We start from the raw sequence: 18,296 nt of genomic DNA, 5'->3' as shown, positions 1-18,296 counted from the left end.
ACTTTCGAATTTGTGTCAGCAGCTCTTCGTGTAATGCTTTTCTTTGCTTTAACAAATAATTAAGTACGGTTGCTACTGACAAAAAGAATTTTCTCAGTTAATTATTGATCAGATATTTAAAAGCATACGTAACACGTGATATTTCTTTATGAAATTGTTATAATATTTTTTATCATACTTGTCTTCACTTCCGTTAGATACAAATTTGTCTAGGTTCTAGTGAATTAGGTTTTTTGATTACTTTTTATCCATTAAAGAAGTACCTGTTTCATTTCTCTAGTACCCTTGACGCACGTGTTTATTAAATGAATTTGCACACATAAAAAAAGATGTAACATTACGTTCAAAACGACATGACCATTTTACTACGCTTTCCCTTAGCCTTTTATATAATTCTAAAATGCGTATAATTTAGTATTCCTTGTACGGAATACTAAATTATACGCATTTTTTCTTGCATTTCATTTAAACTTATTAGATTGAATTAAACCTACTTCGTCGACACCGCATAAACCACAATAGAATAAATGCATTCTTTAAAATTCACTTTGTTTACCATAGCGACATTCTGGTGCTAGGTTCACTTAACAGTATTATATTTCGTTCATATTATAACTCAGAATGCACAAAATTTATATCATTTAAAGAATTATCTAATCGTTGCCACATGTTCTATTCAAATATTATAATAAAGCTAGAACGATGTATAAAAGAAATTAAGCAAACAAAACAAAAAATAAACAGTTTTTCACAGACGATTGAGTATTTCTCATTCAATTAATTCAGTTTTCACTTCGCGACAAGGCAAAAATACATAAAAACTCAAAATATCTGTATTAAAAATTAGGAAGTAAATCTTAAACGCTTATTTCCTCGAAAAAATTCCAGAAAGGATTAAGCATGATTTAAATAATAAATGAAGGCATTATATTTGTTGTTGAGAAGCTAAGTTTCTATAGATTGGCAACAAATCCGCTATCCTGCTGTTTCAAATGTAAACAAGAACAATGGCCGCCATCAAAAACATTATTAGGCTTAGCGGCACTTAAAGAACTTTAAAATTGTTGATAAATCTAAAAATATTGCATACAGATTTACTAAAGGTATAAAAACCTTAACCGGAAGATAAGAACAACATAATTTAAGATAACATAACGGAATAATAAGAACAACATAACGGCTTTATTTTGAACTGGCGAAAAACGTTTGTTTGTTTTTACTTATAACTGATAGGTACTGTTTTGGGTTCTTATGTATTAGTGCAATAACTTTGACGCACGTTTGAGAATTTTAGAGGGGAAAACAATGAGGAATTCTTGTTGTAAAAAATCATTTATTAACTACACATTTTACATTATTACGTATCTATTTTACATTTAACACACACACACACATATATACAGTGGCTCCCAAAAGTATTCGTACACTTATGATTTTCATTGAAATAGGGCTCTATCCATTGATTAAAAGTAAACATTTTGAATGAGATTTGAATAATAAGATCTACAATCTATTCGTAACAAAATTACATAAAATATTTTTAAAACATAGCGAAATTTTATTTTTAAGAAATTAATAATAAAAAATGACAAACATTTTATCTCACAAAAGTCTTCGTACGCTTCAAAAAAATCTTGACATATTAGTAAATATTTTCATTTTTCGTTAAATTAATATTTAGTAAGATATTCTTTAGCATCCACAACAGCTTTTAGACGTCTGGAAACTGATTTTACTAATTTTATTTATTTATTTATTTATTTATTTATATATTTTTTTAATATTTTTTGTATCAATGTTCATCTATTCTTCCATCATGGCTGTTTTGAGTTCGCTTTTCGTTTTGATGTCGTGTTTTCGTACTCTAACCTCCAGTTCTTTCCAAATGTGTTGTATGGGGTTAAAATCTGGCGACTGAGGTGGTGTTTTCAAAACCTGTGGACAATTATAGAGACACCACAGGCGAACTTTGAGAGCCGTATGCTCTCAAGATCGTTATCATGATTAAAAATAAAGTTGTTTCCAATACCCAAATTTTGGGCTGATAATTTTGAATTGTCTCTTAAAATATTTAAATAAAGAGAATAATTCATTATGCCATCAATAAATACCAAATTACCTAATCCTGATGCTGCCATGCACCCCCACGGAAGAACACCTCCACCGCCATGCTTAACTGTTCCAACTAAGTTCTTAGAATGAAGTTCCTCATTTTTTCTTCTCCATACAGTTATTCGACCATCGGAACTAAAAATGTTAAATTTGCTTTCGTCAGCAAATAGGACATTTTTCCAATACGTTTCGGGCGTTATTATCATTGATTTTGGGAACGAAAGCATAAGCTTTCTATTTTCCCCACTAACAAAAATTTTTTACGGGCAGATTCTCGGTCGACCTTTTCTTACCTTGTTTTCCATCCGATTTTCTTCTTGAAAGCGTTTTATCACATACTGCACTGTAGACTGGGATAAATAAGCTAATTTAGCGATATTTCGAATGGATTTACCACTATTATGGTAAAAAATTATCAATTTTCAAATGCTGTTCGTAATTTCTTTACGACTGCGACCCATTTTTCAATAAATAAAATATTATGAAGTAAACAATAAAAAATTAAAGCAAATGACTTTTTAAATGCCACCACAATGCAAAAACTAAAAAAAGCGGCAAACGGTAATTCTAATTTTGATTTTATCCAAAAATATTTCAGTGTACGAAGACTTTTGTGAGATAAAATGTTTGTCATTTTTTGATTATTAAATTTTTAAAAATAAAGTTTCGCTATATTTAAAAAATATTTCATGTAATTTTGTTACGAATAGATTATACATCTTATTATTAAAATCTCATTCAGAAAGTTTACTTTTAATTAATGGATAGAGCCCTATTTTAATGAAAATCATAAGTGTACGAACACTTTTGTGAGCCGCTGTATATATTATTATATACACGCATTCATTCCAAAACAGGATACTATTCCAAAAGTAAATTGGCGCCAAACTATTTTGGCCTTAAAAATTTGGCGAATTTTTTTTTTCTTTTTTTTGGGTGGCAATGATAGCACTAAGATGTGATTTTTAAACGTAAAGCAGAATAGTAACTTTTAAGTTTTGCAGTAGTGAAACACCGTTATTTTATGTAAATGGAATAGTAAAATGAGATTATAAAATACTGGATGAGTAAAACAAAGTCGAACAGCTTTGCAAGTAAAAACATAGTCCTATCTATGTAATTCATCATAAAATAGTAGAACGAACAATTTTTGTAAATAATTATTGAGTAAATAAATATATACACTTATCAGATCATAGCACTGCGAAGTGAGTTTTAAACGTAAACAGAATAGCAAATTTTTGTTTACAGTGGTGAACAGCGATGCTTATGTGTAAACAGAATAGTAAATGAAATTGATTAAATGATAAAACAACGTCGTGGAATTCAACACACTAAACAACTTTCGTTCAAAACTTCAAAACTTTAAATATTCCACATCTTTCGATTGCCACATGTAAGAAACAAAACTAAAAAAAAAATAATTAACTAAATGAAAACATTTATAACTTTACGTCATCTGAAATCCAACATTCTTCCACCAACAACAGCTTAACCTTCTGCAAATATTTATATAAATATAATATTAAACATATATATATATATATATATATATATATACATAATAAAAAACATATATATATGTATATAATACATAATAAATAAATTTATATATATATATACATGGTTAAAACATATATATATATGTAATATTAAAAGCACAAGGAAAGGAAAAAGCTTGGCAGTCGAGGCAGTTTTAATTCCATTTTTATTTCCAATTGATATTTGTGGCCACAATCACTTGGCACTCTAGTCGTGCCTTTCCACAGAAGATTTACATTTTTGATATTGTTGGGATAGAAAGCAAGCCAGCGAAATTACATCTTAGCACAGTAGAGAGCAAAAGCTGAAGTGCGTAGTTATGAAAGATGGAAGCACGCGAAGAGAAAAGTTTCGGTTTGCAATTTGGTGATTGGTCGAGAGGGATCTGCATTAACGGTTACGTAAGATCGCATGATTAATTTGAATGACGAAACGCAGATAAGTTATTACGATTTTAGAATAGAGAGGAAGAATTAATGTTTATAGTTATATTATAATTCTGATTAATACATTGTTATCTTACATATTTCCCCCCTTCAAAAAGAAAAAGGCGTAGCGACAGAGAAGCCTTTTTAAAGAGAAAGAGTTTAAACACTAGCAAATGTTAAAAAAAAAAAAAAAAAAAAAAAAAAAAAACATAAGTCATCAAATTTTTGTTCTGTAAAGTATAATTTATAAAGATAAATTTTTTTTAAATAAATTTTTAATTTTTAGAGTCCTATTGAATTTTTCAGCATTTCAGTCCAAAAGTCTTTTTGTTTGAGAGTTCACATAATCATAATTCATCAGGGCAGGTTTTTGTTATCACAGAATATCACAAAATAAACTTTTGCATAATCATTACTTATAATTAAATGCACATAAATATTTATGATATTAATTTTCATATTGATAAATTATATTTTAATACCATATAATAATAGGATTAAGATTTTCAGAATTTATGGTTTCACCGTTATCATCTTTCATTTACAATTCCTTTATTTTACCATACTGGAAGGCCTCGCAATACTTCTAAACAAACATATCCATCAATAGGGCTGTCCTCTTGAGCTAACCAGTGTGTTCTCTGCACTGGTGGCCCAGGGTGCCTAGACAGTTACTTGAAAAGGCCTCCGTTCCTTGCATTAAGGTAACTGGCCTTTGAGAACTGCACTAATACAACTGTAATGTTTTCAGTTATTCCAACACATCGTGGGCGAATGGTGAGGCTATTCCATTACACGTTCTGGCAGATGGTTGACGAAGCTGGGATGATTGAAGTACGGAGAAAAATGACGACTCAGGACTTTTCACTTTTAACACGAAGCATATCTTTATTTTAATTTATAGCAGTTGACTTTTACCAGGTGAAGTTAATCAAATAACTTATTCAGTAATTGAACTATTAGATACGACTGACTTTAAACTTTAATACGTCATAACGTTCTAACAAAGAAAGAGGAGCGTAGCGGAAGCGTTAGCAGGACGAAGGCGAGAAGGCATCTGTTTAGGAGAACTTATGACGCAGCATTTATATGAAAGGTTATGTAACAGAGTAGCTTCTAGAAAAATGTAGAAAAACTTATGACGCAGCATTTATATGAGGAGGTTATGTAATAGGTGCGAATGTTCTAGAATGTAATGGTCTAAGGGGAGATGCTGAATTGCAGAAAATTAATTAAAGGATGCTGGTTTGCAAAGAGCAAAGCCATCGTATTTTTTTTTTTTTTTTATTTTACATCTTCCCCCCCCCCCGTCAAAAAGAGAGGCCGGGGTAAGAAAAGCATTAGTACAGGAGTGAAGCAAAAGTATGAGAAAAGACATGAAAACATCCAGAACATAGCGTACAAGCTTTAACTATGGCCTATCATAGTTCATGACTTTCTCATATAAAATTTTGACTTTATAGCATATGAAATTTTGAACATTAAAACAATGAGTTATAAATAAATATACAATATATGACTAATTTTAAGACTATAACATAATAAATATGGAATACTGATAAATAAATAAGTTATAATTACAAGAGTCCTCAATTTAGTTAAAAATGTCCATTTTCTTTCTTTCTTTCTTTTTTTTTTTTTTTTTTTGAAAGTCCTTTATATAAAAAGAGTTCAAATAGAATGAAAATATCTGGTAAAATCTCTAAATGCCAGATAGTCCACAAATATGATGCATGTTGATAGTTCACAAATATGATGCATTTTTTCCTCTCATCGTAAAGATTGACATGTTTTACACTTCAATACAAAATATTATACTTATTCAAAAAACAATTCAATATAAATAATACAATTATACACTAGAACATGAACACTTTGACTTTAAAACTATGGCATGTCCTCGCCAACAGATCAGCGTGATTACTTGCTGATGGTTGGGGGGTGCTAGGTACAAATATCGAAAAACCTCCGTTGCCTAATAGAAGGTAACTGGTTTTTGGCATTGTACATTACCTCAAAGTGGTTTTAGAAAAATAAAAGATCATATAAAATCAAAATTATAAGACGGATAACTTGTATAATCAAGTTAAAGTCTTTTTTATAATGTTGTAAATTAGAAACAAATATTATCCTACAATAAGAAGAAAATTTTTGCTACAAAATAATTCAAATTATGTGAAAGATATAAAAGGTCAAGATCGGGAGAATAATTTGTCATAGTCGGGAAAATAACTTGTCATAGTTAGGGTTTAAGTCTAAATCAGGTATTAAAGGTCATAATCAGGAAAATGTTTAAAAGAGAATTTTAAAAAAATTAATTTTAATTTTGAACAGAGATAGGAATTCTACTATTTCTGACAGTTAACTTAAACTCACTTGCTGGATTAAAAGGTCTTAATCTAGTTGAATGAACAATTTCTGATTTCTTTTTAGTTAAAAGATTAGGTTTATCTATTTCATAAGTAACTTCAGAATATTGTTTTAAAATTTTATAAGGTCCTGAGAATGGAGGAGATAATTTACGTGTATTAGGGTATTGAAATTCTTCATACATTACTAAATCACCAATTTTAAAATTACTAGGTTTAAAATGAATATCATATCTTTCTTTATTTACATTATGATAATCATCAGATCTCTTTTGAGCTATTTTTCTGGCTTCTTCTATTGACGGATACAATTCTTGATTTTGAATTAAGGAATCATAAGGTAATTTTCCATGCATTAAATATGATGGAGAGAATTTTGTTACAGAATAAGGGGTATTATTATACTCTTCAGTTACTTGGGGTAATAATTTTGTCCATGCTATATTACCGTGATAAGAATTTAGTTTGCATTTTAATCTAGTTATAATAGTTTGATTAACACGTTCAATTTTACCATTAGTTTGGGGTCTATTTGCAGTAGTTAGCAGTTGTTTTACATTATGATTCCTTAAAAAGTGCTTAAATTTTGAAGATGTAAAAGCAGCGTTCCTATCACTTAAAACCTTTTTAGGGACCTGAATTTGGAAAATTTGTTTTAAGCAATTTATATAAGTATCTGTAGTTACACTTTTGGAAGCAAAAGTCCAGATATATCTAGTTGCATGATCAATAATTATGTGAATATACTTTTAGTAGAATTATAATAATTTAAACCACCTACAGTATCAATAGATAATATTTCAACACACTAAACAACTTTCGTTCAAAACTTCAAAACTTTAAATATTCCACATCTTTCGATTGTCACATGTAAGAAACAAAACTAAAAAAAAATAATTAACTAAATGAAAACATTTATAACTTTACGTCATCTGAAATCCAACATTCTTCCACCAACAACAGCTTAACCTTCTGCAAATATTTATATAAATATAATATTAAACATATATATATATATATATATATATATATGTATATAATACATAATAAATAAATATATATATATACATGGTTAAAACATATATATATATTATAATACTAAACAGTAAAACTTTTAAAAACAAACATAATATTTCAAAATTAAATATAAAAAAAAATCTGCCTACACTAAATTTGCACTCTTACAATTACCGAAATAAAACTCTAGGTTTGCCACAAAAAACATTCAGCCGGAAACCACAACCAAATTAAAATCGCGCCAAATAAAAAACTTTCGCCAAGTTTGCGCTTACCCCGATTATGGAATATTAACCCCAAAACACAATCAATCAACTTTTTGTAAATGCCCCATCCCCCCCCCCCCTTTTTTTTTTTTCTTTTTGTGTGTGTGAAAATTTCTTCACGATCACTTTGAGAAGAGATTCGAAATAGTGATTTTGCAATAAAATACTTTATTATTGCAGAATTTTACCCGACTTACTCCTAAAAAGGACAGATCCTCCAAGTGCATATTTTAGAATCGAATTTTAAGACAAAAAATAATCACGTCTTAACCATAATATCAAGATTTGAAACCTAAAGAAATAATATCCATACCAAAATGCGGACTTTGGTTGTTAGAACGGTGCTACTTTGGTAGACGGTTGCACGGATTTTTGGCGATTTACGTTGGTGCAATTGTTGGCGCGTTTTTTACAATCGTCAGCCATCTTGATAAACGCTGTTTTTACGTATTTTACGCATATTCGAAACTTTAAAAAAATTAATATTGTTAAAAGTAATGGATTAATATTTTGTTGAAAATGTTGTTTTTTAAGATAGCAGACAAGTGTAAATAAATACATTTACTATGAGTATAAAATACTAAAGTAAGGTTATTATTACTTTCATATAGCAAAGAAGAGAATAAAAACACCGCTATAAAAACATTACGCCTACGTTTAATTGGATTAAAATATTACTTAAATTGAATATCGAAATAAAAACATCATACCAACATTTAAAAGAATTAAAACATTACTTAAATTCAAATACTTTAAAGTACGTCATATAGAATATAATTAAAATTAAAACATATGTGACAATAATTATCTCAGCAATTTTTGAAAACAGTGTATTAATTTTTTTGACAAATACTGTAGTATACAATTATAAAGTATAAGAAAAATATGTACTTACATTTTTTTGAGTCATTTAACCTGTCCGTTTATTGATAAGTACCAAAAAAAATCGGAATCATAATTTAGATATCAATAAAAAAAATTTGAAAAATGTAATATCAAAGGCAGGCATAAAAAAATTTAAAAAACAAAAAAATGCATAAATAGATAAAGCAAGTTAGAGCTAAATTAATGGATCATGAAGATTAAAAATAACAAAAATATTTTTAAAAACTCCAATAATAGGTATTTTTTTAAGATTTCGATGATCCTTTAACCGCCCCTCCCTGAAGTACACGCCAATCATCCCAGTTTATGTCTCGAATAATTTCGAGAAATTAAACATATGGATGCTCATTCAATGCAGATCAAATTTTCCTAAACAAATACCGGGCTATATATCCTTCAAAATCTCCTCGACGATTGTAAACCGGCAAAGAGTTTTTGAAGTCACGCCATTGTCTTTCAACAACTGTGTTAATATGAGCTCCGGTTTCAGGATGTACGAAATGGAGCGAATGGTTAACTTCCAAGTGATTGAAACCTTCTTCCCTCAAACGGTCATAAGCTTTCCAGCAGTCCGAAATAATCTGAGTTCCCGGTTCGATCCAATCCTTAATTAAAGCGAGAAGAGTATCCGCTGTTCTATCTGCTGCAGAAACTAAAAAACAGCGACTGTCGCGCCACTATCGAACTCCATGAGAGGTAAGTTTCTCTATTACGGAATAGCAACGAGAGAGATTGTTGTTCTAAAGATGGATGATCGAACTGCGTTGTAACGATCATTTTTGAGGATGTTGCGTACTGTAAAATGAACTTATTACACTGTGCTAAATAGTATTAAAATGCTATATATTAAAAGATCTTTCATCTGATCTAAATTTTAACAAACCGCTCATTATTTTCTCTTAAACTCACAATGTTCACGACATTTCTGGCGCCCCCGGGTGGGCGTGTTTGTTGGAAACATGTCGGATGAAAGAATAGATAGGGTAAGTTGATTACCTTATACTTCCGTTTTGAAGTTATTGATTATTGTTTTACTGAAGTTTAAAATACTTTTCTTGCCTAATTTTTATCTGAATATTTTAAACTTAAGACAAAATGGAAGTGACGAAAAGAAACAAAACTGCGCAACGTTCAGCTTTTACTAAAGCATATAAAAGACTAGATGATCTTTTAAATGATGATAATGTTGATTATGAAGAAGCAGAAATGTGCTTCTATTTGTTCAAGAAAAAGGCAGAAACATTAGAATTGACGCACGGTGCTTATTTAGATACTATAACTGATGATAAAGAATTCGAAACAGAATTTGAAATAACAGAGGACTATCGAGAGAAGGCTGTTAGGATACAGTTAAAATCGGAACGATTTCTAGATAATATTAAGAGTAAATTAAACGAAATCCAAAATACATCGTCAGAGAGTAGTCAGAAATTAGTTACTGATGAAAATACATGTAAAACTTTGTGCCAACGCCTACCGAAAGTAGAACTTTCTAAGTTCGCCGGTGATTTAAAAAATTTGCTTACGTTTTGGAATCAGTTTAAAAACATACATGAAAATAATAACTTAACGAATGCAGACAAATTCCATTATTTTATACAGTCAACAAAAATTAAATCAGAAGCTAGAGATATTGTAGAATCTTTTCCGGTGACGAACGAAAATTATCCTTTGGCTATAGAAAGCCTTACTGAGAGATATGGGCGTAAAGAACTTTTAATTGATTTTTATGTTCGAGAGTTAATAAAACTTGTTTTGGATAACGCAGCGAAAAGGAAGCAGGATTCTTTGTATAACAAACTTTCAACACAACTTAGAGCCCTGAGCAGTCTTGGTGTAACGACTGATCAGTGTGGAACAATTTTATATCCTCTTGTGGAAAGTGCTATTCCTATTCACGTATTGCGATCGTTTGAATGACAAAGAAAAATTATTGAATCTGAACGAAACATTTCGAGTCTTGATGCAATAATTGAATTTCTGAAAAGCGAATTTCAGTCAGAAGAAAAAATAAAAGTAAGCAGAGCGGATATTTTTTCAAAGTCTGATCGTAAGCACTTGGCAACTAGCCAAAATATTCCTTCCGCGTCGGATTTGATGAATCATGAAGCAATACCTTCTTGTTCGTTTTGTTTAAAAGATCATGAAACGCGTAATTGTAAAAAGGCGTTTTATATTGAAGTACTGTTAGATGAAAAAATGTCTGCGGTAAAAAAGAAAGGTTTATGCAGAATATGCTTGGTTAAAGGTCACCTCAGTAACCAGTGTCGATCAAGTGTTAAGTGTCAGATTTGTTCAAAAAGGCATTTGAAATTTTTTTGTCCTAGTCTTGAATGTAATAAGTCTAGTGAAATGCATAACCAGGAAAATGATGAGAAAAAAAAAGAAAACAATCGATTCTTTGCATTCGCGTGCTACGAATGAAGTTTTCCTTCAGACCCTAGTTGTGAACATAGAGGGTAAGAATAAAAGGCGTAAAGTTAGATTAATGATTGATACGGGTAGCTCAAAAAGTTATGTTTTAAAGTCTACTGCAGAAGAAATCGGTTTTGACTTGCAATGGGAGGAAGAATTTAGTCACTCTTTATTTGGTGGAAAGAAAACTGAAATTTATAAACATCAATGTTACAAGATTTATTTGAGTAGCCTTGATGGTAAATATTCGTGTAAATTAGATGCTGTAGACCATGATGTTATTTGTAATGATATTTCAAGCATAAGATACGGTTCTTGGATTCGCGAATTAGGAAATAAGGGAATACGCTTAACTGATACCCAAGGGAATCCAGGCCCTATTGAAGTACTGTTAGGAGCAGACGTTGCAGGGAAGTTATTTACTGGCAAACGAGAAGAACTAAGAACAGGTTTAGTGGCTATAGAAACAAAATTGGGTTGGACTTTGATAGGTAAAGTACCTCAATCCGAACATCAGCACAATGTAAATATGACTATAGTTTCTATGTTATCTCAAGAAGACCTGCCTATTTCATCGTTGTGGGACTTAGAATTATTGGGTATCCGAGATCCTGTTGAACAAAAAACTAAAGAAGTGTCAAGAAGAGCTATTATGGTTCATTTCCAAGAAACAGTTCGTCAATTAGAAAATGGTAGATACGAGGTTGATATGCCTTGGAAGATTGAGCATGCAGCCTTACCTGACAATTATGACCTATCTTTGAAAAGACTCGAATCTACTACGAAGAAGTTGGAAAAAATCGGATATCGTGAAAGGTATCATGAAGTCTTTAATGAATGACTGCAGGAAGGAGTGATTGAAGAAGTTCCCCAAAAGGAGTTGTCTTTACCCGTTGTTCACTACCTCCCACATCGTCCAGTCATTAAGGAAACGTCCTCACTATCTTCCATGAAAATTAGACCCGTTTTTGATGCTTCGGCAAAGCTTTCTAATCAGCCATCTCTAAATGATTACTTAGAGACTGGAATTAATTTGATTGAAACTATTCCGTCTATTCTAGCAAGATTTCGCTTACATGAAATTGGTGTGATTTCAGACATCAGAAGAGCTTTTTTACAGATATCTCTAAATGAAAGAGATCGAGATTTTTTACGATTTCTTTGGTATGGTGATGATGGTAGAGTGAAGACATTTCGTCACACCCGTGTGGTATTTGGCATTACTTGTAGTCCATTTTTGCTGATGGCGGTTACTGACCATCATTTATCCAAAGAAACGTGGAAAGAAAAATATTCTGAAGAATTTCTTAAAAAATTACAAGATAGTTTTTATGTCGATAATTGCGTAACTAGTGTACAAAATAATGACGAACTAGAAATATTCATCGAATCTGCAACTAATGTAATGAAAGAAGGAATGTTTGATCTCAGAGGATGGGAAAGTTCTGGCATTCCTGCATTTTCAGAAAGTAAAACATCACCGGTATTAGGACTGGTTTGGGACAAAGATTTAGATAGCTTAGAAATAGACACCGAATTTTTGAAATTTGATGAAAGAGAAAAAGTAACTAAAAGGAAAATGCTTTCACTAGTTAGTCGAGTATTTGATCCCATAGGTTTCCTTGCACCTGTTATGATTCAGCCTAAGATTTTGCTGCAGGCCGCTTGGAAGAGCAAAGAATCATGGGATGATGAAGTGAATGATGAAATAAAGAAGAATTTTTTAAAATGGGGAAAACAACTGAAATACCTCAAAAATATAAAAATTCCAAGATGGTTAGGTGTGATGAAGGAATCCAATTTAAGTATCCATACTTTTGTCGATGCCAGCAAGACAGCTTATGCGGCATGCATTTTCTTAAGAAGTGAATCCAGTATGGGTTCAGTGACTGTTCAATTACTTCAAGCCAAATCACGAATAACTCCAACGAAGACTATTACTATACCACGACTTGAACTAATGGCTGCTACCATAGGTGCTAGGCTGCTTAGTTCTGTGAAGCAAGCTCTAAAACTTCCCAACATCAAGACTTACTTTTGGACAGATTCTTCCACAGTTCTTGTGTGGATAACTCGTCGAGAACAGTGGTCGGTATTCGTTACAAACAGAATAAGTGAAATTAGAAAATTGGCAATTTCGGAAGATTGGTTCCATATTTCAACTGACCAGAATCCAGCAGACATTTTGTCAAGAGGTTGTGGACCTAGGCAACTTCAGAAACGCAAGTGGTGGCAAGGGCCAGCCTGGTTGAAGAATCCGAAGGAGCAGTGGCCAAAGTCAGCTGTAAATATTAACGAAAAAGAAGTAGAGATAGAGAAACGAAAGTCAGTCATCTCTGCTAGTAACACAGAGCTAGAGTCAATTCCATTACAGTTAGCCAGAAGATTCTCTAGATTTTCAAAGATGATTAGGGTTATGGCTTGGATACTGCGTTTTCAACCAAAGGCCAAGGACTTAAGAAAATGTAGGGAACTTCAAAATGAAGAATTGTTAAATGCACAAAGGACTATTTTCCGTGTAATACAAAAGGAATGTTACTCCAATGAAGAAACACGAAAAAATTTGAAAGGTCTTCTAATATTTGAAGATGAAGAAGGAATTTTACGATTGAAGTCCAGATTGATAAATGAGGAAGAATCGAAAGATTTTATTTCTCCAATAATTCTACCATCGAAACACCTGGCAGTGAGAAGATTTATAGCCCAAGTACATATTGCTAACAAGCATGCTGGGACATTAACTCTACTTACTGTTTTACGGGAAAGATTTTGGATAGTGAAAGGGAAAAGAACTGTCCGGAGTTTTATCAAAGAATGCTTAACATGTAAAAGGCAAAAGGTAAAACATCTTGAGGTACCTTTTACGCCTCTTCCAAAAGACCGAACAGAAGTAGCAGCAGTTTTTCAAGTATTAGGTGTAGATATAGCTGGACCTCTGTTGACTAAATCTAAACAAAAGGTGTGGATAGTACTTTTTACTTGCGCCGTATTTAGAGCTGTCCATCTTGAGCTAATACCTTCACTGAGTACCAATGACTTCATCCAAGCTATGCGTAGGTTTATAGCCAGAAGAGGACGAATTTCTGTGATGTATTCAGACAATGGTACTAATTTTACAGGACTAAATAATGCTCTGAAACAATTAGATTGGACTACAATTGAAACTGAATTTAGAGTCAACGAAATTCGTTGGAAGTTTAACCCACCCTCCTCTCCATGGTGGGAAGGCTTCTGGGAACGCCTGATTGGGATTTTGAAAGATCTTTTGAGAAAAAATCTTGGACGCTCCTGTTTGTCTTACGAGGAATTGCAGACTCTCGTCTGTGAATGCGAATCTATCATGAACAGCAGACCGTTAACTTACATATCCGAGGAACAAGATCTGAAGACCTTGACCCCCTCAATGTTTCTTCAGGGCATTCCATTAAATGATGTTCCTGATTTGGATCAAATTGAAAAGACTATTATTGTTTTGAGATGGAGACATATTCAAAAGGTTCGTGAAAATCTAAAACGAAGGTTTAAAAGGGAGTATCTGGGTTTCCTTCGTTCTTCAGTTAACAAAAGAGAAGATAAAATAAATGTAGGTGACATAGTGTTAATTGGTACAGATGATAAAAAAAGGCTCCATTGGCTGCTAGGAAGAGTACTGGAACTCTTTCCAGGAAAAGATGGAATCATCAGACTTGTGAAACTGCGAACTGAAAAGGGAAACATATTAAGACCAATCCAACGACTGTATCCTTTGGAACTGACCCCAAATTACGAGCAAGTCGTATCGGAACCTCAGAAGGTTCCGGAAGTGGTAGCGGAAAATCCTGAGCTTAATACTGACTCTAATGAAACTGTTCGCGTGTCTCGCTCAGGACGAAAAATAAAACCAGTTAAAAGACTGGATTTATAAACTTCTAAACAAACTTTTGAACTTTCTGTGTTTGAACTCTAAAATATTGATTTCTATTTGCATTCTAATATTTTGAAATATTTCTATTATTATTATGTACGTTATTGTTATTTCAAAATTGTATGTATGTATTATCATTATATTACTGTTTTGAGTTTGTATCCCCAAACTCAAGGTGGGGAGAATGTCGCGCCACTATCGAACTCCATGAGAGGTAAGTTTCTCTATTACGGAATGGCAACGAGAGAGATTGTTGTTCTAAAGATGGATGATCGAACTGCGTTGTAACGATCATTTTTGAGGATGTTGCGTACTGTAAAATGAACTTATTACACTGTGCTAAATAGTATTAAAATGCTATATATTGTTACGAATTTGGTATTTAAAAAGCTAATGTTAGTTCAATTATAAATTAAATGGTTTTATTTCTCGCGCAGTGCAGCGCGTGACGAATATTAAAAGAAAGCTAAGCCGGAAAAATTAAAAATACAAGAGCGCGTGCGTTAAATAAATAAATATCTCTTTTTGATTTCGAGAAAGTGCTGGAAAATTCTAGCGCGTGATTTTAAAATCTTATAAAAGGAGGAAAACATCTCAGTTTGTAGAAGTTGCTTAGTTTGTTGTTGTTTAAAATGCTATATATTGTTTAGAAAACTGCCGTTGTTGATTATAGCGAATTCGCGGATTAGCGTTCTTTAGCTGTTATGAATTACGTTCTATTGTACATTTGAGTAGTTAAAAGATAACTACTGTGAGATATTGTAGTACTGCATGATAATTTGAGAAAATTTAAGCATTTCTGTTGTGATAATAATAAATTTTTGTTCATTTTTCATCGGACTTGTGCATTCATTTCATAACGAACCCGTACGCACGCAACAATATTAAAAGATCTTTCATTTGATCTAAATTTTAACAAACCGCTCATTATTTTCTCTTAAACTCACAATGTTCACGACAGCGACTTAAATCGCGCTCTATTCCCCCCAAAACCCACTGCCCTTCAACGAATCGACCCTTGTTAAACTTTCTTTTCCCGATTTTGGACTCATCAATCTCCACAATTTTCCTCCGATCTTCTCCGTTTTAGTTTCTACAAAATTAATTAAAACGTCAGTTACATAACTGCGCCAGTCGGGTACAGCTTCTGAAAAAATACCGAGCTCACATTGAATTCTATCGTACGAAGAACCCATGAATATTTTGTACACTAGAGCTAAAATGACAGCAATTGGAAGTTTACTGCCGGTAAAAAGATGGGAATGTCTAATACTTTTTCTACCGATACAGCGGTTATTTCTTCCACCGTGACCACAATACCATATACGGCCGTCCTCAGAATCGGCTCTTTTAACCATCTTCATCTGTGATCCATATTTCTCGCACTTCATTGAAGAAGCAATTAGCGAGGTTTCCTCCAAAAATTTAAAATAAATTTCCTCTGACCCTTGTAACAATTTATAAATAAATCTTTGTTTAGGAAAGCCAGGCTGGCCAAAATAAGGTCTCAAAGGACAATTTTTTTATTCCGATACCAATAATTTTGGGTACTTACCAATAACAATATTCATCTTTGAAAGAGAGATCTTTGAAGGAATTCGAAGATATGAATTAAATTTTAAAATGGCGTGGTAATGCAAGAATTTTCAGTAGCCAATCAGGGAGCTGATTACAGCTCGTTAATGCACAAATATTCTGTAACCAATCAGAGAACTGATTACATCGCGCCTAGAATTAAAATTATTTAAATAATCATATTTAATCAAACCATTTTAAAATAAAAATGCAAAATTAAATTGTATTTTAATATTTAACAGCCATAAATAATATTTAAAACATTAAATTTATACATATTAAAACCAATTACTTTTAAAGTAAGGTGACGTCACTGATTACATCATCCACAACATAAAATTTCATAAAATATGATAAACAATAAAATTTTTATTTCAAATAAAAATGCAAAATGAAATTGATTTTTAATATTTAGAAGCCATAAATAAGATTTAAAACACGGAATTTATGCACAATAGAACACATTATTTTTTAAATAAAATGACAACAAAATATCGGTTACCATAAATAACTTATCCAGCAATGGGTTTACCATAAGTTGCATTACTCGCCAAAAGAAAAGTCGCAAAAATCCGTGCAACCGTCTACCAAAGTAGCACCATTTCCTCTAAGGTAATTGCTGTAATACGTAGTTACTCTGTTCTGTTCACAAATAATCATAAAATTTTTTTTAAGGAAAATTGGTTTTTAAAAATTCTACATGGCTGATATTTATGTTTTTACACCTACCTGGTATTGTTCAGCTATATTCTTCAAAATACATCTAAAATAGTCTCTTTCCTTTGCTTGCTTAGTTTTCTGCCTAATACATTCAGCAAGATAGATCACAGATGAAATAAGCTCATAATCTGCTTCTTGTGTGATTCGCGTACGCGTGAGTTGGACTGTGTCAACTCTGCCAAATGCCGAAATTGGGGTAGCTGATAATCAAAAAGTGCCATAAATAATTTTAAAAAAATAAACTAATTATTTTTACAATGTATGAGAAAATGAAACTGTATAGGGCATAGTAAACTTATAAATATTATTTTTCTTTCCGATTCTCAAAAAATATATTCGTATATAAAACACAAGAAGGTTAAATAATTTCACAAAATTATACATCTCAAATCAACAACAAATGTTATCTCTTATATGAAATTTATTTTAAATTGCTGTTGCTTAAAAACGATTTATATTTTTAGAAAAATAAAACTGCTGTAGCCAATAACTCTACAAAGAGAGTTTGTCTTGCAGAATAACATATGTCAGAAATTTCATAAGCCTTTAGAATGAACTATAATTAAAATTCAACAATTGTATATAATGTACTTCCATAGTGAAGACTTAAAAATACTCACATATTTTTCCGGCTCTGAAGAATCTGAGGTACAACAATTCTTTGACCGGCATAGCAAAGTAAAAATAATGTTATTACTGTTGCCACTCAAGACAAAGATAATTTGTCTCTGCTATTTTTAACCGGTCAGATTTGATAATTCAAATAAAAGAACTTTCTAAAAGGCCCTAAGCTCTACTACATTCATACACACTTTAAAAATTGAAAATAAACTATCCTCAAAACATTTTCAGTTTTCGGGATTGTTTCATTGGTAATTTATTTCTTGAATAGTTTCCGTTTCTTTTTACGGAAATCGCGCCACGTGATTTCACTGTCCTGCAACTCGTGGGTATCACGTAGAAGTAAATACCGAAAACGCGAAGCTCATGCTGCGTTGTCTTTCTTATTTAAAACTGATGGATATTTCTGTTATTATAGTATGCTTCTTGGATGATTCTAATA

At 31.7% G+C, this 18,296-nt stretch overlaps 1 protein-coding gene across 2 annotated transcripts in view; it reads right to left on the bottom strand.

Annotated features, from left to right (window-relative positions):
* Nucleotides 1–17,427, bottom strand: part of LOC118202831 (CD151 antigen-like) — a 39,635-nt gene extending 22,208 nt beyond the window's left edge. The window contains exon 1 of one of the 2 annotated variants that reach the window (XM_085810336.1): nt 17,243–17,427. Coding sequence is in view for 1 of the 2 variants with exons in the window: in XM_085810335.1 (XP_085666461.1) it covers nt 8,630–8,644 (15 nt within the window). In the remaining variant the exon portion in view is untranslated. Of the gene's footprint in view, nt 1–8,629; nt 9,206–17,242 lie in introns of those variants that run through there. The other variant, XM_085810335.1, reaches the window with a different exon arrangement.
* Nucleotides 17,428–18,296: the final 869 nt, after the last annotated feature.

This window comes from Stegodyphus dumicola, chromosome 2 (genome assembly GCF_044657685.1).
Source record: "Stegodyphus dumicola isolate Sdum_Otavi_A_Nest chromosome 2, ASM4465768v1".
NCBI classification, from domain to species: Eukaryota; Metazoa; Arthropoda; class Arachnida; order Araneae; family Eresidae; genus Stegodyphus; species Stegodyphus dumicola.
The sequence above is the reverse complement of the archived record's forward strand: the minus strand, read 5'-3'. Positions and strand labels throughout refer to the sequence as shown.